The sequence below is a fragment of the Mus caroli genome, unplaced genomic scaffold, assembly GCF_978045245.1.
Source record: "Mus caroli unplaced genomic scaffold, Mus_caroli_1 scaffold_16, whole genome shotgun sequence".
Lineage (NCBI taxonomy): Eukaryota > Metazoa > Chordata > Mammalia > Rodentia > Muridae > Mus > Mus caroli.
This window is the reverse complement of record NW_028227271.1, coordinates 13,538,524-13,565,052: the sequence shown is the minus strand read 5'-3', so window position 1 is coordinate 13,565,052 and position 26,529 is coordinate 13,538,524. Positions and strand designations below refer to the sequence as shown.

The window sequence follows — 26,529 nt, the reverse complement described above, 5'->3', positions numbered from 1 at the left end:
TTCCCTGTACTAGACATTGCCATTGCATGTAAATGGAATCACACAATATGTGCCCATCACATTTGGAACTTACATGCATTTTGCAGCAACAATCAGGATTTCACTTCTCTCTACCGCTAAACAGCATTTGATTGTGCAGATTCTCCATATACTGTCAGATGCTCTGGCTGTACTCCATCAGTTTCTGGGGTCATTCTTTACTTAACACATGTTTTATGTAGACCTATGGCTGCATTTCTAGTGAGACCATAATGAGCAGTAGCACTGCTGAGTCCTGCGAATCTACCAAACCAGTTTTCTCAGTGGCGGGCAGCACTATTTTACGCTTCTATCAGCAATGTACGAGGACACCAATTTGTCTAAATCCTGTGCTTTTATAAGATAATCAGATAATAGGGGAAATGCCAAACTACCAATATATATGGATTCCTACATATCTTATTGGTAAGAGGAAGGAAATTATCCACATTAATAAGATTAACTCCTCCTTGGATGCTGGTTAGCTATAGATGGTATAGCTTGTGGCCACCCTAGAATGTGAACTTCCAACTACATATCACACGTCCTCTCACCACATTCAAAATAGAGAGACCTGATCCAGAAAATTATTCAATAACTATATATATATATTATATATATATGACTAGAAAAATATAAAGAATGATTTAAATTAATGAGAATATATATATATATATATATATATTCTCATTAATATATAAGTATAGTAATATATATATAAGTATATATATATTGAATATATATATATATCCCAACAAAACATAAGCTAAAGAATTTTGGTTTTATTGCATACACTAGCAAGTGTTTGCTGAAAGGACCCTGATATAGCTGTCTCTTGTGAGACTAGGCTGGGGCCTAGCAAACACATAAGTGGATGCTCACAGTCAGCTATTGGATGGATCACAGGGCCCCCAATGGAGGAGCTAGAGAATGTATCCAAGGAGCTAAAGAGATCTGCAACCCTGTAGGTGCAACAACATTATGAACTAACCAGTACCCCGGAGCTCTTGACTCTAGCTGCATATGTATCAAAAGATGGCCTAGTCGGCCATCACTGGAAAGGTCATTGGACTTGCAAACTTTATATGCCCCAGTACAGGGGAACGCCAGGGCCAAAAAATGGGAAAGGGTGGGTAGGGAAGTGGAGGGGAGGGTATGGGGGCTTTTGGGATAGCATTGGAAATGTAATTGAGGAAAATACGTAATAAAAAAATATTTAAAAAAAAAAGAAAAGGAGAAAAAAAAAAGAATTTTGGTTTTGAAACAGCATCTTACTATGTAGCCCTGGTAGATCTGAAACTCTCTGTAGACCAGGCTACCCTCAAAATCATAGAGATCTGCCTGTTCCTAAGCTAAAGAGTTTATCAAGCATCGTATAAAAGAAGAAATATGGTAACTCCGTGAGTATATTAAATAAAGTTCACCGTCAATAATGATCACTGAGAGCCAAATGAGGTACATAACGAGCCACTAGCCTCCTGTGAAATGGACAAATCTGAAGTACTCTCGAATAAATAGCATATTAAATGCTTATTTTGTTGTCACTGAAAACAAAGAATGGGGTGATGAAACAGAAAACAGAGGTGCCTTATGCATCCCAGACTCAGGCACTCAGTCAGATGTCTATGAGCAGAGCACTCAGCTGTGGTAGCTCACACCTGTACTTCCAGCACTAGTGAGGCTGAAGGAGAAGCAGTAAGTTCATGGGATGCCAAGCTCAGCTAGAGGGTGAAGGCTCCCTCAAAAAAACAAGGAGCAGCCCTGCTGCCTGCAGCTCAGCTACCAGATCCTAAACTACATCTCCATATGGACCTGTGCTTTGCACACGGTGGAGAGGAGCTGCCTAGAGTCCGTGAGCACCATACTTTATAATCCTGGCACCTAAGACTATCTGCCACCCTTCCCACCCCCTTAATTTCCACTGCCCAATTTCATGGATTCGCTCTCACTTGGTAGCATGCCCACTTCTGAACAGAGAAAACCCTACATTAAGCTCAAGCATTGTAATCAAGGGAGAAGGTTAGACTCACTCTTCCTTTCAAGGCCCACTTACTGAACATTTGTTAAATGCCAGCCAGTGTCTGGGTGCCATGGAAGAGCAGTATACAATGACTAGAGAAGCCCTTATTTCAAGGACTTTATTTTACAGAGGAAGGGCAAGATGCAGTCTGTGAACAGATGGAGGTACACCTTACAGGTATCACTCAGAACAGAAGACAGGGCAGTGAAGGACCCTTCTCAGCAGTAGAGTTACGATGGGCTGGAGAGATGGCTCGTTGGTTAAAGTACATCGTGGTTGTACAACTACGAGGACCAAAATTCAGATCCAAGCACCCATGTAAAAAAGCTGGGCATCTGAAAACACCTGTAACAGCAGCACCAACACCCACACATATAAATAAACAGAACAGTAGACTGATTGCCTGTGATATGCAAATCTCTGGACTCTATCTTCAGCACCACAGGAAGGGGGGGAAGGGAGAAAAGGAAACAGGGAGAGCAAGGAGATGGACTGAGTGAGACTATTCAAACTGAGTTTGTGAAAATGCTTTCAGACGTGGTTTAGAAAAAGGCTATCCAAGAAGGAGCTGTGGACAGGGAACGGAGGGAAAGGAGGCAGGTGTGGGAGGCCTGGCTGGACAGGGTTGTAGGAGGGGAACAAAACAGGCACAAAGGCCCTGAGTCAGGAGCAGAAAGTGAAAGTTACATGAAATACAGTGGTGAGGGAGATCGCTCACTCTTGTGGCCATGGTAACTCAATTTCATGGTGAAATCTTGTTAGGGTTATGGAAAGAAAAAAAAATTAATGTCCTGGAGAGGGAGGCTTGTGCATTTTAGAAGGGAAAAAAAAAAAAAACAAGTTATCTAGTGTGAGGAATCTGACCCTGTTCCAAAGAATAAGAAGGAGGTGTTTACCTGAGGATAGCATCCAGGGATGCCATTTCTAAAAGGGACAGACCTTTCAGTCCTCACTGTCTTCACGCTGTGAGCTACTGTTCTACCTCAGCTGAATGGTGGCCCGAAGATGAGTTGTGAGCCCAGTGGCAGGAACTTGCAAAGCCTTTTGTTAACATTATGTTGCATAATTAAAATAACAAAAATGCATTACTTTTGCTAGTCCAAGCTATATCTTGACTGGAAATACAATCTAGAATGCCAAGCAGAGAAGGTTTTTGTTGTTTTTTTTTTTAATAATGTGCACACATTGGCATCCTCCTCAATTATAAAACTATATATTATGTGCTATGCCTATTACAACATAATCATGACTGTTGCTTATAATTAAGAACACTTGGTAGAAACTAAATAATCATCAAGCAACTGATTAAAGAGATGAGATCTCAATCAAATTAATGAATGATCTCAGTGAAAATTTAGCATCAAAGAAACAGCCTGGTCCTATCATGATGTCACCGATTTCGGAAGCATCAGTGTGGGCACTTCCTGGCTGTTCATCCTAAATCCTGTATGCTTCGCCCATCTGCTGTTAGAATACGAAAGGGGGTGAGTGAGAAAACAGAGGCTGATGTTTGCTCCGCACAGGGTGTTCTGGGGAGTAAACATAATGTACCTAGACCATCACCCAGCACACAGTAGGACTGAAAAACTCTGGGGCAAGGCAGCCACCACGATGTAGAGATTCCATGCTCAGTACACTGCGCTTCGAGTTCCTGTGTGCCCATGTTCAAGTTTAAAAGGGATGCTCATGGGTTTCCGGTGAGATGTCATAATTGCCGCCAGCTGGAATATGAGGGACTCCTAGGGGCAACCAGCCCCGAAAGAGTGGAGCTCATTGCTAGAAACCCAGGCTCAAACACGAGTCACAAGTCACACCACCTGCAGAACAGAGGTGTGTGATGTGAGTGAGCACAGACCTCAAATCTGTGAAAACATATAGACAGAAAGATCCAGCATCACCCAGAACATCCTGGCCAAAGAGGCTGTCGATTTGAACGGGACCCTTGAGGGGCACATAGAACCACAGGACCTGGTAAGTGAAGAGTCACGCACCACAGACAATATCTACAGTCACCGTGGGAGTGGGCAGCAAAGCCATGTGACAGACTCCAGAACAGAGCATGACTGTCGCTGTTCGGTGGCAGCATCCACAGGAACATGGCAACCAGCATTGGCAATGGGTTCCCCCATGGCAGGCAGGAACCCCATGGGTTTCCTTAGATCACAGCTGAGGAATCCCAAGGCCAAGGTCCACAAGCCGACTAAGAGGGGCAGAATTAACACAAATCACAAAAGACTTGGTCTTTTCTAAGCTACTAGGACATGGATTTGAATAAAAACACACACTGGGGGGGGGGGTGTCTCTGCTTCATTCTTTTTTTTTTTTTTTTTTTTTTTTGGTTTTTTTTTTCGAGACAGGGTTTCTCTGTGTAGCCCTGGCTGTCCTGGCACTCACTTTGTAGACCAGGCTGGCCTCGAACTCAGAAATCCACCTGCCTCTGCCTCCCGAGTGCTGGGACTAAAGGCGTGCGCCACCACGCCCGGCTGCTTCATTCTTTTAAACACAATTTGTTTCGGGTTTTCTATGTATTTTTACAGTGATTAATTATGTAAAAACTTTTCTAAAAATGGCAGATCTTTGCGTCTTCACTGTCTTCATGCTGGGAGCCATTATTCTTCTCCCTGGGTTGAATGGGAACACCAGTGAGTGGTGTGCTAAAAACTGTAGGTGCTTTCAAAGCATCTTCTTGCTATTACATCACACTGTCCGAATAGTAAACTTATGAGAAAGACTTTCTACCCCTTTTCATACAAAAGCAGAGATCGGCAGGCTTACCCAAGTCCCCCAGTTAAATACATGAGCTGTAATCCAAGTCACGCCTGTCTGGCTGGACTCTTCTCTGCTTCTGACACAATTCCCTTATCCTGTCACAACACTGAGATTCCACACCACCATCTTTTCTCAATCCTTTCCTGCCCACGTGAAGGCAGTCACCGCATTTGAAGTCAACAGAAACTGAGCTGCTGTGTGTTTTACACAATTTGCTAACTTAGTAGTCTATGTCGTCATTGCTCCTCCCAGAGTCAACGCGTGAAGCATGTCTGTTCCAGGAAGCAAATGCTGACGGCAGTGGCTGGTCCACAAATCACCATACAAGAGAAAGCTGAAGCAAACACTACATAACCGAGCATCAGTCCAGCTGACTTGGCCTTCCAGGCACTTACTTTACATACATGAGAAGTATATGACTGTATTTCCCAACTTTTTCTTTCTTTCTCCATTAGCAGTTGAGAAATCAGTTACAATTTCAACCACTTGTATGCACAATATCTCCACATTTCAAAAGAAAACCTGTACACATAGGTCAATTCTTCATAAGTTTCCTCGGTCAGCGTATAATCTTTACCAACGACCTTGTGAAGGCAAAGCTAGATCCCCAGGTTTTTGTTTTCTTCATATTTTTTTGGATTTAGTTTTTGAGATTATAATAATAATTTCACCATTTCCCTACTCCTTCTCTTTCCTCAGAGCCCTCCCAAATACTCCTCCTGGCTCTCTTTTAAATTCATGGTTCCCTCCAGGTTTTCAACTATTTTCAGAAATCGGTTTAAATCAATGAATAATTCAAATTGTACTTCACAGCAATCTGAGCTTTGCAAACTCCCCTAGCGAGTTTAAACGGAGGACAGAATCCGAATTTGAATATTAGCACATGTGACCAGGCGACCCAGGGACTAAAGATAACTTCCTAACATGCGGTCATCTCCACCATGGGTGATGCAGGTCATCTCTATCATGGGTGACAAGTGGAAAAATGGACCCCTGAATCACAAGGACTCACCTTGCTAAGACAAGTAAATAAACAAATAAACTCAGTACCAGCGACTACAAACCCACTGTGCATTTAGTTCTACGAATCCTAACATGTAAACGGATAAGCTCATCAAAGACCCTCACCCAGCCCTGTCTCCTTCCTCCTTTCTTTATATGACTGTTTTACTAACACGGTGGAGGCTGCAATTGCTCCTTCCTTACGTCTTCCATTCGGAGTTCCCAACACTATAAGATACACTCCTTCAACAACCTCGTGTAAGCCACCAGTAAACAGTTTCTACTCGAGATGCTAGCTAGACTCTCAGCCAAATGTGGTACAATTATTAGGACTCCGTTGGTATTTGACAAGATGTAATTCCATGCATATCTGATAGCCTTTCGAATGTTTCTTCAACAAGCATTAAGTCATCGGGAGCCAGAGAAAGGATGGAGTGTAAGAGACTAGCTGTGAATGCCTGTGTTCCTGCCTCTATATCATTTGTATTTGGTTAAGAGGAGAGATTGGCAAACAGTTCTGTGAAATGTAGAACACGCACAACAAATTCCTTGCCAATTAGAGGGTAAAAGTTTCAACCAGTTTTATCTGAAAGTCTTTACAGTAAGTAACAGGGATGTGTCAACTATCAATAGAGTCCAACTATCAACAGTATCCAGAGGGACGCTGTGACAGACAATAATGGTTTGCTCCTGCTTCAGCTGATCTGAAGTGGCTTGGAACTAGGAAGGCTCTAGACACAGGCAGTGGAGAGAAGGGAAGCTGGAGACAGGAGATGTGAAACTAAACAGTTAGGTCAAGACCCCAATACCTGACAAAGGTGAAGGCAGGAGAATCAGAATTTCAAGGTCAACTTCACTACATAGTGAACCCAAGCACAACCTATGCTACAAGCAAAACTAAAAGCAAACAAATAATCAAAATGTCTAAAGAGCCTTAAAGCACTGTCAATTGAGGAGTTGTAAACAAAACTGTAATGGTATGAGTATCTGCCCTTTCCTACCTCCTAGGAGATTTCACACAGCCCAGATATGTCAATGATGGACAGAGACACATCCTCACTCTCTATTTGAATGGGAACTTCATTAGAACCACAAAGATAGATCCGGGATGGGGGTGTGGGCAGGGCAGGTCACTGGAATCTTTATATGTTCCTCTCGCATGTATGGCCACACTTAACACATCTCCTTTCTCTCCTTTACACTATTCATTACCTCTTTCAATTGGCATGTTGAGTGAGTAGCTGAGCCTGGCATGTTGGGACTGCCAGTGCCAATCTCATGGCCTAAAAACTCTGGTAACACTTGCACCCTGGTACAGACATATAGCTAATCAGCATCATAGTCAGCCATATTCAACGGTAGGTATGGAAGAAGTAGCCGGAAGTGAAAGCTTAAATGCCAAATGACAGAAGTTTCACTAATGTAATAAGGATGTTTTTAAAAATGCAAGGGATTTAGTCCCAGGTGAAGATATAAACTAGCACTTTCTGGTGGGCCCACAGGCTGTGTGAAAAGTCTCTGAGGAAACGCTGTTGACAGTTCTGTTGAAAACAGCAGGCATAGACCATTTTCCTTAAATGAGAAGGAAACGAGACAAGCACACAATAATTGCATGAGAAAAATCACCGCATTGCCTCCTCACCGGGAGCTGCTCGGCACCTACATACTCACAAACAAGACACCTGTGTCCCCCAGCTTCGTTGAAGAAGAGTCATGTTCAGTTTGGGGGTTTCCTGACTTTATAGTTACCACAATTAATGAGGTCTGTGCCTTAAAAATACCTCGTACAATCTAGCATCACCAGAGTTAGGGATAAATAAAATCAATGGAGCATTCAGACCCTTCCACTGTGTTAGAAGCGCTTTGGATATTACTTAAACAACTCAGTGAAAGTTCATAGCCAGACAAAAGGGGGAAGTGGCATGATTTATGGCCTGCAGCTTCCCAAGCAAGTGTGCTTATTTTAACATAAACATCACACACACACATTGTACACAAAGATCAGATCTGCTTTTTTCATCTCTACAAACGGTTTCCTTCTCTTGCTCTGTTCTTGTGGCTTGACATTGTCATGACTTCTGACTTTTCAAAAAAAAAATTTTATTCACATTTTTGTGGCACTAAATTAAAAAAAAAATTAATTGAACAAATACATAGTCCGTAACAAAGTGCATTAACAATTTCTCCCTGAATAGAGAATCCATTTGAAACTTACCAAGATTTGCTCACTTTGCCGCTTCATCAAGTAAGTTAGTAAAAATATTTTTCTTCAATATAAAATCCCTCTCGAGTCAAAGAATAAGATATGTTCGTATGCTTTCCTATTTAGATACATCATATAGGATATCAGACATACAAGTTTAGTTTCCGTGTGTGTGTGTGTGTGTGTGTGTGTGTGTGTGTATGTGTGTGCATATGCAGAAGCCAGAGGTCCAGATCAGGAATATTCCTCAGTAATTCTATACCTTGTGTTCTAAGACAGAGACTCCCAGTGAACCTGAAGTTTGCTTATTCTGCACAATGCTGGGCCAGGGAGCGTGAGGAACTCTCTTGTCTGCTTTCCCAATAGACACACGACTGAACCTAGCAATTTATCAAAGGAGCTAACGGCCCAGCTGCCCCTCGGAGTTCTATTGATTGTCTATTTTTGTGCAACACATTCCAAATTAAAGAAGCAAATCATATGTCAGTAGGCAAAAACAGTGTCCGCTTCTAAAAGTGATGGTTTATACTTGGAAACAATGTAACCTAATTCAAAGTTATCTCTTTCCTGTGTGTTCACAGGAAAACCTTGAAGAGCCAGGCAGTGGTGGTGCATGCCTTTAATCCCAGCACTTGGGAGGCAGAGGCAGAGGCAGAGGAGGCAGAGGCAGAGGCAGAGGCAGAGGCAGAGGCAGAGGCAGAGGCAGAGGCAGAGGCAGAGGCAGAGGCAGAGGCAGAGGCAGAGGCAGAGGCAGAGGCAGAGGCAGAGGCAGAGGCAGAGGCAGAGGCAGAGGCAGAGGCAGAGGCAGAGGCAGAGGCAGAGGCAGAGGCAGAGGCAGAGGCAGAGGCAGAGGCAGAGGCAGAGGCAGAGGCAGAGGCAGAGGCAGAGGCAGAGGCAGGAGGATTTCTGAGTTCAAGGTCAGCCTGGTCTACAGAGTAAGTTCCAGGACAGCCAGAGCTACCCAGAGAAATCCTGCCTCGAAAAACCAAAAAAAAAAAAACAAAAGAAAGAAAAAAAGAAAAAAGAAAGAAAGAAAGAAAGAAAGAAAGAAAGAAAGAAAGAAAGAGAGAAAGAAAGAAAGAAAATTAAACCTAGAAGAGTGTTATATTAGCTGGATTAAAAATTATTCTTTCATTAAAATCTGTGGTAAAATGGGTTTACATTCATGTTTTGCACTGTTTACACTGAAATTTTAAGATTGTGATCCATGGACAGAAAAGGTCATTTTCCAACATATCCATTAATCACAAGCATGATGAAATGTTTACACACAAAACACAAAGCTAGATTTTATAGTAATAAAACATGTGTTTTTAAAATTGGTCATGGAAACAACAGTCAAAGAAAATGCAAAATGCAAAAAGCTCCTAACACAAAACATCCAGGAAATCCAGGACACAGTAAGACCAAACCTAAGGATAATAGGTATAGAAGAGAGCTAAGATTCCCAACTTAAAGGGCCAGTAAATATCTTCAACAAAATTACAGAAGAAAACTTCCCAAACCTAAAGAAAGAGATACCCATGAACATACCAGAAGCGTACAGAACTCCAAATAGACTGGACCAGAAAAGAAAATTCTACCCATCACATGATAATCAAAACACCAAATGCATTAAACAAAGAAAGAATATTAAAAGCAGTAAGGGGAAAAGGTCAAGTAACATATAAAGGCAGACCTATTAGAATCACACCAGACTTCTCACCACAGACTATGAAATCTAGAAGACCCTGGGCAGATGTCATAGAGACCCTATGAGTACATAAATGCCAGCCCAGACTAAAACTCAATTACCCAACAAAACTCTCAGTTATAGATGGAGAAAACAAGATATTCCATGACAAAACCAAATTTACACAATATCTTTCCACAAATCCAGCCCTACAAAGGATAATAAATGGAAAACACCAACACAAGAAGGGAAATTACACCCTAGAAAAAGCAAGAAAGTAAAATCTTTCAACAAACCTAAAAGAAGATAGCCACACAAACATAATTCCACCTCTAACAACAAAAATTACAGAAAGTAGCAATCACTTTTCCTAAATATCTCTTAACATCAGTGGACTCAATTCCCCAATAAAAACACATAGACTTAAGGCGGGCGTGGTGGCGCACGCCTTTAATCCCAGCACTTGGGAGGCAGAGGCAGGCGGATCTCTGAGTTGAGGCCAGCCTAGTCTACAGAGTGAGTTCCAACACAACCAGGGCTACATAGAGAAACCCTGTCTCAAAACAAAAAAACAAACAAACAAACACACAAAAAAACATAGACTAATAGACTGGATATGTAAACAGGACCCAGCATTTTGCTGCATACAGGAAACACACATCAATGACAAAGACAGATACTACCTCAGAGTAAAAGGCTGGAAAACAAATTTCCAAGCAAATGGTCCCAAGAAACAAGCTGGAGTAGCCGTTCTAATATCGAATAAAATTGACTTTCAACCAAAAGTTATCAAAAAGGATAAGGAAGGACACTTCATACTGGTCAAAGGAAAAATCTACCAAGATGAACTCTCATTTCTGAACATCTACACTCCAAATGCAAGGGCACCCACATTCATAAAAGAAACTTTAATATTGAATGGCCTAGAAGCACCTAAAGAAATGTTCAACATCCTCAGTCATCAGGGAAATGCAAATCAAAACGACTCTGATATTCTACCTCATACCAGTCAGAATGACTAAAATCAAAAACTCAGGTGACAGCAGATGTGGAGAAAGAGGAGCACTCCTCCACTGCTGGTGGGATTGCAAGCTGGTACAACCACTCTGGAAATCAGTTTGGTAGTTCTTCAGAAAACTGGGCATAGTACTACCTGAGGACCCAGGAATATCACTCCTGGGCATATACCCAGAAGATGCTCCAACATATAACAAGAACACATTGTCCACTATGTTCATAGCAGCCTTATTTATAATAGCCAGAAGCTGGAAAGAACCCAGATATCCCTCAACAGAGGAATGGATACAGAAAATGTGGTACATTTACACAATGGAGTACTACTCAGCTATTAAAAACAATGAATTCATGAAATTCTTGGGCAAATAGATGGGATTAGAAAATATCCTGAGTGAGGAAACCCAATCACAAAAGAACACACATGGTATACACTCACTGACAGGCATATATTAGCCCAAAAGCTCCAAATAACCAAGATACAATTCACAGACCACATGAAGCTCAAGAAGGAAGACCAAAGTGTGGTTGCTTTGGTCCTTTTTAGAAGGAGAACAAAATACACACAGGAGCAAATATGGATATAAAGTGTAGAGCAGAGATGAAGGAAAGGTCAACCAGGAACTGTCCTAACTGGGGATTCATCCCATATACAATTACCAAACCCAGGCACTATTGTGGATGCCAAGAAGTACATGTTGAAAGGGGCCTGATATGGTTGCTCCTGAGAGGCCCTGCCAGAGCCTTACAAATACAGAGGCAGGTGCTCACAGCCAACCATTGAACTGAGCATGGGGTCCCCAATACAGGAGTTAGAGAAAAGACTGGAGGAGTTGAAGGGGTTTGCAACCCCATAGGAAGAACAACAATATCAACCAACCAGACACCCCAGAGCTTCCAGGGGCCAAGCCATCAACAAAAGAGTACACATGGCTCCAGCTGCATATGTAGCAGAGTATGGCCTTGTCGTGCATCAATGGGAGGAGAGGTCCTTGGTCCTATGAAGGCTCGATAGATGCCCCAGTGTAGGGGAATCGAGGGTGGGGAGGTGGGAGTGGGTGGGTGGAGGAACACCCTCATAGAAGGAGGGGGAAGGGAGGATGGGATAGGGGGTTTCTGGGAGGGGGGGAACTGGGAAAGGAGATAACATTTGAAATGTGAATAAAGAAAATATCCAATAAAAAAGAAAAAAAGAAAAAAAATTGGTCATGGAAAAATACATGCAAAAATGCAAATAATATTAAGTCACAAAAAAAAATAAAATGTGAGGGTAGTATTAGAATTCAAAGAACGGTCCACTGAATTACCACACTCTGTGGACCTACATAGATGACAGGCAAGCCACAAGGCAAGGTTTTCAGACACTCAGAAAGCTGGAGATTCTAAGTCCAAGTGAGATTGAAAGGTAATGGCTGATGGGAAGAACCCTGATCACCATCCAGCAAACAAAACCAGCCATCCTCCAGACTTATTCACCCACAGGTTGTCCTACCATGCCCAATGCTAAAAGCAAATGACTACTGCCTGAGCCAGAGGGGTCTAAGTATAGATAGAAAGGAGGCAGCAGACTCCAGAGTCCCAGGATCTGGTAGACTGGTTTTAAAAGAATATTCCTGGACTGTAAAGTGTATAAAACACAGTAGATCAAGGACCCTGAGACAGAAAAATAGCATATGCACACCAGATAGCCTTGGTTCACTTCAATTCTCTCTTTCATGAAACCTCCTGCTTCCCTCTGAATTCCTCCAGAAACAACTTCAGGCAGCCAGAACTCGTTAACAAATGAGCAAAGTTAGCCCACAAGATTGACTCCATTTGCTATCTCCACTGGAAGCTCTGTTTACTTGACACATGACAAGCCCACTCAGAAGTAAGCTGCGGGAAGAATATCGCGATTTATTAATATCGAACGGTGATCAGGTCGAAGATGAACAGAACCGGCTAGACTCCTCTTGAGAGGAAAATCTAGATCCACCACAGTACAATCTCACCTTGTTTTGGGAGATGATTGAGTTAAACAAGAACTTTGAAACAGCCAGGGCTTGGTTCTAGAAATAACCTACCGTAATATCGTTCTAAAAATTTCTCAGACAGGGATAGCAAGAAAGCTGAGCAGGTAAAAAAAAAAGCACTTGCCACACAAGCTATATATACAACCTGCATTTGATTGCTGGAACCCACAGTGGCAGGAGAGACTGTCACGAGCTAGAACTCTGACATCCACATACATGCCATGGAATGCTCATGCCTCCTGAACAACAACAACAACAACAATAATAATAATAAATATTGTTATTATTATTATTTAAAATCCCAGAGACATTCAAATTAGGTAGGACCTTATAGACAGCAATGTGTGTTATGTCAACCAAGTTAAATTGAGCAAGGAAAAGTAACAGTTTATAACTATATGTTAATACAGTACTTTGCCCTTTTATTTCTTCTTCATTGTTATTGAAAATAAATCCAGGTCAGGCCTAGTGCTTTAAGTCTATCATCCCAGCATGCAGAGTTGAGGTAGAAGGATCACACGTTTCAGGCCAGCCTAGACTATAACATTTGCATGGGGAAACCCTATTGAATATAAAAGTAGAAACATACAAACAAACAAAAAGAAACCTCCAAGATAAATCACTGCATCAAATAATACCATGTCATCCTGTCTATACATGTGTTAGATCAAATTATTAAAAAGTTATGTATTAATATCATTGTGTTATAGCAGTGTAATTGTCTATTTAAAAGTATTGCCTGGTTTACAAAACATAGATTATGACTTAGCTACTTTGCACATGGCAAGTGTGAGATTCCCTTCTATTTAACTTCAGTTTATTGCAAGGTCTCATCAAGGAGCAGAGTTAGTGTCAGAGAAAGACGGGAAGCTCAAGACTGGCTCTGCCCTGCACAAGGAAGTAATAAACCAAAAATTGACAGCCCCAGGACAAAATGCTTTAAGCAAAGCAAACGAACTGAACCGACTTAAATATGAGGACCAGCCTTGACTTGAAAACCCACCCTCTTATAAGTGCTGCTCTCTGGACTTCTCTCAAGACTATTTTTAAATTCTCGAACATACCTTTCTAATTTAAGAGACAAACTCACTAAGACTTGAATTTGATTGCACTTCCCTCCATTTCCCAAAGCCTAGAAAAGTGCTTTGGATGGAAATTCTAGCATAAAAATCAGTTGTAATCAGCATGCCGCTATCTCTGCTTAGTCGGGGTTATTTGATCAGCAAGCCTGCAAGTTTTGGAGTATAGAACCAGCACACGGGAACTTGTGGGAGTAGAGCCCAGCATCACATTCCCAGAGATGTCTCAGTAGATCTGCTGTGGAGCCCAGGAGTCTATAGTAGGAACCCTCTCAAACACCAGATGATCTCATTTAAGCCTGGCGTGTTTACTAGCCACTCAGAATACGACAGCAAGAGTCACAGTGGATGTCACATTGTTACATTGTGTTCAAGAATTGAGGCATACCTATCTGATAAGTTGTGAGAACCAACTGTGGGAGGAGTACAGAAAACTCCAGCTTAAGAAAGGCGTCCTGAAAGAAGATGACATTTGACCTCAGTCTTGAGACCAAATAAAAATCTAATTAAGAAGAGGGAACGAGCCAGGTGGTGGTGGCACATGCCTTTAATCCCAGCACTTGGAAGGCAGAGGCAGGCAGAGTTCTGAGTTCGAGGCCAGCCTGGTCAACAAAGTGAGTTCCAGAACAGTCAAGCCCAGGATGATCAGCTGGTGTGGTTTGGAACTCTGGATCAAATTTTGTTGCCATATTTATTTGCCAGGTGGCTTGATAGATGATAAGCCTAGGTTTGTTATGCTATATTCAGACAATTCATGGGAGAATTGGTTCGAGACAAGGAAACTACGGTCAGGTCCAGCTTTTAGGATGCTTCCCATGATGTGCATCCTCAAAACATTTCAGCTTCCTTCCATGTTGGTGTTTAAAACCAATATAGCTACCGTTCTGGGAGTAATTGATAGGATCATCCAGCTTGATCCTGAACTTGAGAGCTGACGTGGAAAGACCAAAAGTGTGTCATGCTGCACTCTGTCTACACTTACCATCAATAAACTAACTTCTCAGAACCAGGCAAGGATTCCAGTGGAAGGTCTGGGACACAAACCAGCCACAAAACCTGTGACCTCCATTTGGTCCTGCCTACAAGATGTGCTGGATAAAGGTGAAGTGGAAATTATGGGAGTGGCCAACCAATGACTGGTCCAGCTTGAGACCCAAGTCACTAGAGGGCGTTGATCCCAGACAGCGCCTGGAGGGTCAGGAACCAGAGGCTGGATAGCCCAGAGAAAATGACAAAAATCACTAAAATTGTGACAAAAAATATCACTAAAATATTGAGACAAATACTCTGGGGAAAGTGATTAATAACTGCGAATTTTTTTCCCATCAGTGTTAGCATCTGTTTACATGTGTTTTCAGGATGAAATCAGAAATCCAGGTTAGCTGGAGTTGTATCATTTCAGCTTCATGGAAGTTCAGTTAATCAGGTAACTTAAAAATCTTTAAAAATCTACAAATTAATTAAGAAATGTAAACACAGACAGAGCTAGATAATGGGTAGAAGAGAAGTCAAAACTTGTGAGTTTGCCTTCAGGTAACTATAACCATATGGGGTCTTCATCACTAACAAGTTTACAGCCACTAAAATTGATGCTGTCATCTCTCCAATCCAGGCGCATCTGCCTGGATCTGTTACAGTCCACCCTCCATCTTCCATCCTTCTGTCACATATGTTGAGTACTAAGTTCCACAATGGCCTGTCCCAGCACCAGCCGAAGAAGCCTTAGTGCTAACTTTTATTCGAGGTTACTATCTTATATAATGTTTATCTGTCAGTCACATGTCATGATCTCAGAGGTGACAGCATTTCGCACTACTCGTGAAGCACGGTTTAATTCCTGTGTGTATAAAAGACACTCAGATATTTGATCCGTAGAAAGAGCTATATTTGGCTCCTGGCTTCAACTGTTACCTTTCTTTCCTTCCCAAAGTGACGATGGGTCTTTTGATTATAGGGAGCAGAGGAAGGTGGTTATCAAAGGGGGTTCCATTGTACGCTGTTTTTGAAGTATCAGCAGCGATCAGAGCTCTCTCAGACAACTAACTAGGCAGGGAATATGCTTGCCCTGCCTTCCTACAGCAAGACTGAGAGGCTCTCAGTTCTACCTTATTGCTAAGTGAACGCCTCACCACCATCCAGGGAAACTACGTGCTCTGGGAACAGCTAGCTCTCTTTTCCTTAACTGGCTTACGAAGGTTAAAATAGAGTAGTTACAGAACTCTGTTAGCAGAACTCCGAGTGCCACTCTCTGCATGTCCTGGCTAGTCTTATGTCAACTTGACACCAGCTCAAGTTATCTGAAAAGAGGCAACCTCAACTGAGATAATGCTGCCATAATACCCAACTATAGGATGTTTTCTTAATTAGTGATTGATGGGGGAGGGCCCAGCCTATTGTGGGTGGTACCATGCCTGGGTTCATACTCCCGAGTTCTGTAGGAAAGAAAACAGGCTGAGCAAGCCATGGGAAACAAGCCAGTAAGCAACACTCCTCTATGGCCTCTGCATCAGCTCCTGCCTCCAGGTTCCTGCCTTGCTTGAGTTCTTGTGCTATTAAGCCAAACAAACAAACCCTTTTCCCAAGTCCTGCTGTTTCATGATAGCCACAATAACCATGCCTAAGACTTTGTATCACAACAGTAGCGCATAGTTTAAGACATTGTATCCTAACAGTGCAGAGTTTTTATTTCCTAGCTAGCACTGCCACGTATGGTAACAAGCTTAGACAAATAATAAAAACCAGTTTTCAGGTAATAATAGTAAATCACAGGGTCAGAATTAGCACCCAGGACGCTGACGTCGGAGTTCAAATGATACCACCTCCTAAGGTGGCAAGAGTTCTCAACACCACAGAAAGGAAATGAACTTGCCTGAAGCTATCAAGTTGTCAAGTACTCGTGCCCAAAAGTAGAAATTACATTCCAGTTTAGTAAGAAACACACAATGAATTGAACCTAGACAACTCAAATAATAGACTCGGCCTGGACAAGCTTATTAGAAATACTTGATACTAAGTGTTCCTTTCTCTTTATGATTTTCCGATTTTTTTTTCCCTATTTGAAACTTTTTTTTTAAGTTCCAAAAAGTAACCCCAGATAGAAGAAAGACACCAGGGGCTTGAGTAGGAAGCTAAAACAAACTGGTTTAAGCCAGTGCACTTCAGGATCCCAGCATACCTACAGCAAAGCATTAGCAGGGTTGGTACAGGAGACCAGGACTATCTCACCTCACTCCGAAGGAACTATAGGCTATTCAGAGTTGATGTGCCTTGTCTGTTTAGGGTCCTCCAGATGCTGCAGGATTTCAAACAAATGACAGACCTCTAAAAGATGCTGAGATAGTGGAATTCCTGCCCACCCACTGCCCACTGTGTTATCCAGTGTTAGGTAACAGTCACCTAATATTAAAGCCAGCTTCAGAGAGAAGAGATTCACCTACAAATTGTGCCACAGGAGTCTGCCAGGCAGCTGCAAACTGGAAGGAGCCTAGTGTTGCATTCAAAGCAGTTACCCCAATAACCCCAGGGCTTGTGTCTGATGTCATGAACTTTCACATTCTGAGGTGAATCAGAGCAAATCCTATGTTACCCCAGGGTTTTCCCCCACCAAAGAACATGACCACTTGGGGAATGGGTGCTAAAACTTGAATTTCCAAGAAACTTTAGTTTCAGGGCAGGAATGTTCAACCTGTGGGTCACGACCCCTCTGTGAGTCACATGACCCTTTCACGGGGCTCACCTAGGGCCATCAGAAAACACAGATATTTACATTAGGATTTGTAACCGTAGCAAAAATACAGCTATAAAGCAGCAACAAAAATAATTTTAACATGGGGGGGGAGTCACCAATACATGGGAAACTGTATTAAATGGTCACAGCATTAAGAAAGCTGAGAACCTATGTTTTAGAGGCATTAAAACTTCAGGGTTTGTTTACAACAAAAATCACTCATGCTTATTAAAGTCACAACGATCTTTCCTTACAGAAAGGCTAAGAACATGCGAGGGCATTTAAAAACACGGGGCGTAGAGGGGTAGGAGTGAAGTTTTCCAACGAGAACAGTAAAAGGGAGTATTCAGCCTGGAAGTGGGCACCTGGGTACGTGCAATGTAGTATTCTTAATATAGCCGACCATCTAATTCCCCAAAACTGGGGCAGCGCAGCTATTCTACCTAACTTACTGAGGATCTGGCCCAGGGAGCATCAGGAAGGGAGTCTGAAACTGGCAGTCCTTGAGAGTTGCTGAAAGCATTCTGATGTCTACCGGCGGGCAGAAAATAAGTCGTGACTTCTCAATTCTTAGGTAAGCCTCTGCCAGGAAGACTGAACCTGGAACCGCTACAGGCCTAGGGTAAACGTCCCGGAAGGGTGGAGGGTAAGGAAGCTGGATGGTTCCAGGAAGTGAGTGGGGAGGAGGAAGCTGTGGAACTGGAGCTGAGCCCACTGCTTGGCTTCCCAGACGCCTGGCGGAGGGAGTCCCTGGCCAAGGTGCGCAGCATCACGCGCGCTCTTGGCAGGACTGACCCTTCAGTTCCCGTCATCACTGAACCTCTGGCCCTGATTGCGGTTGTTTAAAATAAATAAATAAATAATTTTTAAAAAGGTTGCGAAGTGGGCGGCGGCTAGGGTTACTGTAGCTGAGTCACAGCTTTGCCAACTTTCACAACATTTCCCAGAAAGAAAGAAAGAAAGAAAGAAAGAAAGAAAGAAAGAAAGAAAGAAAGAAAGAAAAAAAAAAAAAGACTCAGCCCCAAAGCCCACCACTCTCGCCCCCAGTTCTGTGTCATTTGACCCTCGGGGTGGGGGGTGGGGGAAGGTAACCTCAGCCGCCAGTACCACAACTAGTCCCCCGCTCAGCATGCAACTTCTCACCAGCGCCAAGCCTCGTGGTACCTGGAGCGCTAGCCAAGTGCCACCAAGCTCGGATGGAAGGAAGAAAAGAGAGCCGCGTCCTCACCTGCAGGACACCGACACCTCCACTCGTGTGGCGGGGATGGCCGCACTCAGCTGGTTCAAGTCCCCGATGCCCGTGGCGCTGGTGTAGCGGCTGTCCATCTCGAGCGGAGGAGCGGATCACTTGTCCCGAGCCCACATCCAAGCTGCGGCGGGCTGAGCGCTGCTCGCCGAGCTCCGCACCGACGGGAAGGGGTGAGGGTGGAGGCAGAGGAAGGAGGCGGAGGCGGCGCGGGAAGGGGAGGGAGGAGGCGGACCTCGTCGCGAATCCGGCGACCGAGCCAGTCCTGGCAAAGCCGCCTCGGTCTCCCAAGTGGCGCTCCGGGCTGCTCCTGCCCTGGGGCAGCCCCCGGGCGGTGACTGGGTCTGCAGCTCCGGGGCTCTGGGCGTAGGGCGCAGAGACAGTAGGTGACCCGGACAGACACCGCGCCGTCTAGTGGGAGAGCCCAGGGCGCCGGTGATTGCCCCCCGCCCCAGCTGATATGCTCCCCACTTCAGGCTACTGGACTGATGTGGCCTCCAGCCTTTGACTCCTGGTGCAGAGGGGCGTGCCAATCTATGGGGCAAGCTTGGGTGGAGTGGACGCTGTTGGGACAATCGTAGCGTTATAAGAGAGGAGGTTTCAATGCGTCTGCCATCCCCTGCAACTTTTAGGCGAGGGTCTCCTTAAGGCAAGATCGGCGCCTTGCAACGCACTTGCCAAACCGCAGGGATTTCTGCCCTGAGGCCCGGGAGGTCGTAATAATAACTTATAATCTAGCTCCTTCTCCTCAATCCTGCTCTTCAAGACCTGAAAGCAGGACAGCGTAAAGCAGATGAGCAGCTCGGGTGACCGGGGAGTTTAGCAAATAGATTCCTGGCGGCGCGACTGGGAGTGGGCAAGACGCGGGGCGCCGCCGCAGCTTGCCGGGCAACCCCCACTTTCCTGCGCACACCTGACCCAAGGCGTCACTGCAGGTCTTCTGACGATAGCCGCCAGGGGGCGATGGAGAGCAGTGCGCCCAGTCTCAGGAGGGAGCGTGGCTGGCTATAGCCCTGGCTCACCTGGAGAACCTGGGCTTGTAACTGGTCTCCCTTGTGGTTATTTTAATCCACTTGGAGCCGCTCCCTTAGAATCTGTGTGGCTTCAGGGGAAATAGAGTGCAGATGCTTGCCGCTCTTCCCTGCCCCAAGTGTTTGCGTCACTTTGGTCTTGTTTGCTTTCCCTGGTCGCCCCGCCCTCCCTTCACCACCCCTTAAATCCACCAGTTCTGTTTTTCTTTCTCTTCCTCCTATCACAAATTAAACTGCAGCCGATGACTAGAATTTTCCCTCAAACTCTCTTATTGATGCCTGAAATTGATTTGGTGGAGGAGGTCTAGAGGGTTTTTTTTTTTTTTTTTAAGCTAACTAGAATTTTATTTTGCAGGCACCTCCTGAAGAAATAAAAGGTAAGGACTTTAGTGCTCAACCCAGAGGCCTTCTCCGAATTTTCCACTTTATCGATGTCCATATGTGTGTGTATCTCAATGCATTTATTTACATGCACAATAGCATGCAGGTATTTAAAGTGTGCCCTCTGATGGATTACAATCAGTATCTACCAGCTAAACCATCACCATACCAAAATAATAATCCATTCCCTCGCCCCAAAAGCTTCTTGTCTCTTTTGTAATCAATCCCTGCTTTCGCCATTAAAACAACACTTCATCTTTAACTTAAATACCACAGAATATGGCACGCTCCATGCTTAACCCGGTTTCTTTCCGTCTGTAAAATTCTTTGCAGTTTCATCTGCGATAGCAGGTGCATCAATAGTGAATGATCTTTCACTTTTAGAGACTTGCCACAAATTGGTCACCCACTCATCTTGATGAACAATGTACTTGCTCCTGGGTTTGGGCTATTACATACGAGACTGCTGTGAATGCTGGCATATCGGTCTTTTGTGGGCGTAAGCTTTCATCACAATGGGCAAGTAGAAATAGAATAGCCAGATGAAAGTGGAAGAGTACACGTAATTTCTTAAGAAATTACTGAATTGTTTTTAGAAAATAGTTTTACTATTTTCTATCCTAAAGTAATATATGATGGCCAATTTTATCTATGACAATTTTTTTGTTTGCTGTTTTGGTTTAGTTTATGCCCATGTCAATGCTAAAAACCCTTGGCCCATATATATATATATATATATATATATATATATACATATACATATATATATATACATATATAAAAATATATTTTGTTTTCTTCTTGTAATTTTAGTTTCAGAATTTACATTTGGGTCTATGGCTTCTTTTAAAGAATGTTTAAAAATTATCTTAAAGTAATCTTTGCCAAAAAAATCAACATAACAAATAAGTTCACCCTTGGACACTGCCTTGTTCTGTTGACCTGTTTGTCTCTGTTTAAACCAGAATCAGAGTGTCTTAACTACTACGGCAACAGAATATTTTTAATTGGGTACTGATTAAAAATGATTCCTTTCAAAAGAGTTGGGCCACTTTAAAATGTTTGTATTTTCCTCACAGAATTCAGATTCACCTTGACAATGTCTATAAAAATTCCTAAATTTTTAATTGAGCTTATGTTTATCCTAGACATCGTCCCTAATAGAGAGGAACTGGCATCTTAGCAGAATTCATCTTCTGACCGGAAACACTGTACAATTTGCCATGTTTTTTAGGCCTTCCTTAATATGTGTCAGGTTTGAATTGTTGGTACCATAGGAAGAGACTGGAGGAAGCACAGTGAGGCAGAGGCTGAAGCTGCTCTGTACACTCCTGGGGAACTCTAGACAGATGCAACCTCTGACAGAGCAGGAGTTCACACTTGACACTTTGGAGAGAGTGTGGCCCTGGGTGTCAGTCAGGCTTACAACTTTCAGTTCTGTGAGAGCAAGCTCCATTGTTTGAAGCCTGCCAGTTTGTGGCCATATTGCCTCAACCTTAGGAAAGGTAAACACTGGGTGGAAATGTTAATTCCATGCCGATTGTGTAACCTCAATACTAATGAGCATAGCCTACAGAGGCAAGCTTCGATGATAGAGCAAAGAATATGTGGAGTACAGCTTCCCATTAATAAATCCGACCCGAGCACAGAACTACAATCATTAAAAATAAATGTATCAGTGTGAACTTTAGCTTTTCTACCTGTGCTTTTCTTTAGAAAATGTACTAACAGCATGTGTTAAAACGCATTCAGGTAAACAATATGTGTAGCCTTGTGATGTGCTAAAAGCAAAGATGAATTATTCACCAGAGCAGTCATTTGGCAAACACTGCCTGGATGTCCCCCTCGGCATTGGACACTGTTAGATCTGAAAGAGGAAATAAATGAGCAGATAAGGACCTTGTAGGGTGTCTTAGTTAGGGTTTTTACTGCTGTGAACAGACACCATGACCAAGGCAACTCTTAGAAGGACAACATTAAATTGGGGCTGGCTTACAGGTTCAGAAGCTCAGTCCATTATCATCAAGGTGGGAGCAGGGTAGCATCCAGACAGGCCTGGTGCAGGAGAAGTTGAGAGTTCTACATCTTAATCTGAAGGCTGTTAGCAGAATACTGACTTCCAGGCAGCTAAAATGAAGGTACCAAAGCCCAGGACCACAATGGCCACACCTACTAACAGTGCCCAAGCATATACCAACCATCATATAGGGATTATATCAATTGAATCATTCCATTTCTGCCATGTCTTTGATTACGTGTCATTATCCATTATTTTAGGAGCATGTGTTGATAAAATAAGATAAGGAGAAGCTAGTGGGGGAAAGATGCAGTAAGATGAGGAGAACAGAAAGAAAGGGGAAAACCCCACAAATAGCAAGAGAGCAGCAGGAAGGGATGTGCTCCATCGAGCTAGTTCTTGCTTGAGAGAGCATCCAGGAGCATCAGGCCAGCTTCCACTGCCTTACCTGGAGGATAATGCTCAGCTCAGACAGAATATGCAAGACAAATTGATGCCAAGAACCAGCCTTGGCTGGGAGAGCGGTTCTGAGACAGGGGTGTCTGGGAGCAGGGAAAAGTCAAATCATGGGTCCAAGCTGACAGCTTGAGTTCTGCTTGATACAGCTTTTCCAGGCTGCTTCTCTCTATGTGCTGCCTTCTCTCTGAACATCTCTCTGTCCATGCCGTGTGTGTGTGTGTGTGTGTGTGTGTGTGTGTGTGTGTGTGAGTTCTCTGAACACTTCTCCCTTTTTAATCCTAAAAAAAATTTCTGGATGGCTCATCGCCTGCAGAACCCAGGTCTAGTATTTTATTTTACACATCAATCCAGTCATTGACTCCAGGTTTCCTTTCGATTATCTTATGAATCAGCATCTCCTGACCTCAGCTCTCGATTCTTAGAAGACAACAAACATACACTTTTTCTTAACATTCTAAAAGAATTCAGAGGTCAGTCTACCTTAGTTAAACACAGATTATAAACTAGCTAAATGGGACCCCGCCGTGAAACCACCATTTCACCGCACCTGGGCCCAACCTTGCTCAGTCCCAGGCTGACCCTCAACTCAGGAATCCATCTGCCTTTATAACCATAAACAGAAAACTTAGCTGGGTGAGTCCTCCCACCCCTTTATCTCCTTCCTTAGCAATTGTCTGTTTGGCTCATAAAGCAGCTTTGTTTCTTCAGATTCATGAAGCCCCTCATATAATTCATATTACCACCTTATTTTTTGCATAGTTGAGAAATTATATATTTTCAAACACATGTATTTAGAGTTCTTTCCCACAGCCCTCAGGGCTGTCCTGAAGGTCTCAGTGTTTACCATTTATCTGAGACATAGCCACACCCTCGACTCCAGTACCTGTGCTGTTCCTAATTATCATGGAGTCATTAACCCTATCAGGGTGGACATTCCTTGGAAGGAAAGAGTCCTCTACTGCTAGTACTGGGTGCAGAAAACATGTACATTATTACACAAACAAGCCTTATGCTCACAGCAGTCATTGACACATGCTCGGGGAGGCTCACACCAGTGCCCTGTCCGAGAGGCAGGAACCATGTCACTATGTCCCCACCAAGGCCATGTTGAGCTTAGCAAATTCAGCAGTTCTTCAAACTATAGTTTCATCCATTGAGAATTTGTCTGTTGCCTTAACGGCCACACAACTCTAAGACAAGTCAGAGCCTCCAGCATTGCTGTAGACTTGACTTGAAAACGTCCTTGGGAAATTGAAAAACCAAGTCATCATCCGACCTCTGTGGACAGTTGTTTTGTCAGTACCTTGGCCTGCTTGAAGAAGGCACATCTTAGCATAAAGTAAAGCATCAGGAGCAAAGAACTGGCTGTTTAATGTTGGAAAAGGGAGTACATTGAAGCCTCTGTGATGGATGATGGAGATAAATGACATACATCCTCTGGCAAGGCAAGATCTTTTTTAAGAATTTTTTATTTCATATATTGTGTGTGCATATTCTGAAATGTATGGAGGTTGGAAGACAACTTTCTTTTCTTTTTTTTTTCTTTTTTTCTTTTTTTTTTTCCCCCAAGACAGGGTTTCTCTGTGTCACCCTGGCTGTCCTGGAACTCACTCTGTAGACCAGGTTGGCCTCAAACTCAGAAATCCGCCTGCCTCTGCCTCCCGAGTGCTGGGATTAAAGGCGTGCACCACCACTGCCTGGCAAGGCAAGATTTTTTTAATCCCAGTTCTCAGATGTAGAGGCAGATGGATCTTTGTGAATCTGGGTCCACCCTTGTCTACATAGCACACTCCAGGCTAGCTAGGGCTGCATAGTGAAGTTCTGTCTTAAGAAAAGAGAAGAAAGAACAAGAGAGAGAGAGAGAGAGAGAGAGAGAGGAAAGAGGGAAGGAGCCTCTGAATGCATTCCTTCTCTGTGGACCTGATGACCATTAGTATCTGAGTCACACAAAATGGATTCAATCAACAGGAACTTAGATGATATTTAAGATTCGGATATAGTATATGCACTGAGGCTTTCAACGTCAAGTTTCCTCTGTGAACAAACGTCACAGTCTTACCCTTCTTACATTTCACCAACGTCTCAATGACTAAGATGTTAAAATCAATTCTAAAATATCTCTTCCAGTTGAAAGAACCTAGTGGGGAAACCCCCACTCAATTCCCGTTCAGCATGCACCCAAGAATCACGAACAGACCAGACGACCATCTTGATGTAAAAGCATGAGGTAGTTAAATGACGGAGCTCCGGGCCACACATATCTCCCGCAGGAGACAGAGGTGTCGACCACATGGTGGAGCCATAATGGCGGAGCTCCGGTTGGAAACATATCTCACGCAGGAGACAGTGGTTTCGACCCCGAGGCTTGGAAGCTAGGGGGTTTTATAGAAAAGGGGTGGGGCTGGTTGAGGAATTGGCACGGTTTCACATGATTGGTCCATTTAAACATCAACAGACTGTCAGAATGGTGGGAGATAGGGAGGCACTAGGCCAGTCAGCACATGTAATGACGGGCCTGCCCAGGCATGTCCTGGCCTGTTCTGCTATGTTCTCAGCCCCAGGTTTTAAAGCTCACAAACAACTCTTTGGGCTATTTGACATAAATTACATGAATCACATGTCTCAAGTTTTATTTCCTTTCACAGTGTAACACACCATTCCCAAACGTAGTCACACAAAAAGCAGTGGTTTCTTCTACATGATGCTTTGTGTCTGAAATTTGGCTAAGCTTGAGGAGGCTGTGTTTCTGCTCCATGGGAAGGATGGAGCCACCTTCACGGCTGAGCACAGCCAGCTCAAGGCTAACTGCACTAGATACCTTGAAGGCTCAGATCCTTCAGTCATGCCGCTGTTCTGTGATTTCTCCTTACTTGGGGGAGTCTCCCTTGTGCTTTCCCTCAGCATGGAGGCTAGCTTTCCTCTTTTTCAAAGTAGAAGCTTCGAGAATTTCCCCGAGGTGCCAAAACAGCGCCACAGTCCAGGGTAGGAGAGAGCTAGTGTGACGGAGCTGACTTACAAGGTGGAGAAACATTCCCATTTTACCTGGCAAGGCACCAAGAGTGGGCATGCTTGTGAAATTACTTACAACAGTCCAGTAAAGTTCAAGAAAGGTTAAAATTAAACAAAGAAAGAAAAACTCCTGATTATCTTTTTTTCTCATATTTTAGACATCTATTAAGAAATCTGCAAAACAGACAAGAAAGTTCCTCGTTTTACCCTGTGACAAGCTTGTCCTGTACTGAGCCAGGCTGTGTGTTCTGTGATGGCTCTGCTTCCTACAACAAGATAAGGAAAGGGAAAAAAAAATAGAGAAAGCATAAAGAAGGCAGTCCTTGTTTTCAGTTATCTTAATAGTTCTTATGATTCTTGGCTTTTGCTAATTCCCACAGCGAAGACAATGAATTGGGCAGGGAAAAGAACAGTCACTCATTGTCTAAGTCGGCACTGCCCAGTCTGAGTGGTGTCTGAGGGCAGGCCCAGTCAGCTGGAAAGCCTGGTATTCTCTGTGAAAACCCAGTGTTCTCCGTGCAAACCTCTCCGTGCCAGTGCCTCACTGAACACTGCACATGAGGATAGGGCTTAGGCAAGATGGCATCAACCGCTGCCCCAACATTAAGGAGACAAACAAATGCAGAAGAATCCAGAAGTTCAAGGCCAGCCTAGGTCACACAGGAAGTTCTAGTCCATTCTGAGCTGCATCAGGTCCTGCCTCAAAAAGAAAAGGAGGGGATGGAGATGACAATAATTTGGTGGCGAATTATAAACACTGGTTTATCTCCTCCTCTCATGTTTCCAGGGTGGTGTTTAAACTGCCCCCTATCTGTGAACTAATGCTAACACATGACCTGGTGGCCCTATGCACAGAGAGCCGCGTGAACT

General features: G+C 43.6%; 1 protein-coding gene across 4 annotated transcripts in view; it reads right to left on the bottom strand.

The window, feature by feature from the left end:
• Window positions 1-19,592, bottom strand: part of Cpne8 (copine 8) — a 193,788-nt gene extending 174,196 nt beyond the window's left edge. Inside the window, exon 1 of one of the 4 annotated variants that reach the window (XM_021183655.3) lies at window positions 18,745-19,592. In XM_021183655.3, the coding sequence (XP_021039314.1) occupies window positions 18,745-18,842 (98 nt within the window). In that variant the 5' untranslated portion in view covers window positions 18,843-19,592. Of the gene's footprint in view, window positions 1-17,968; window positions 18,139-18,744 lie in introns of those variants that run through there. The other 3 variants (XM_029469851.2, XM_029469850.2, XM_085831934.1) reach the window with 3 other exon arrangements.
• Window positions 19,593-26,529: the final 6,937 nt, after the last annotated feature.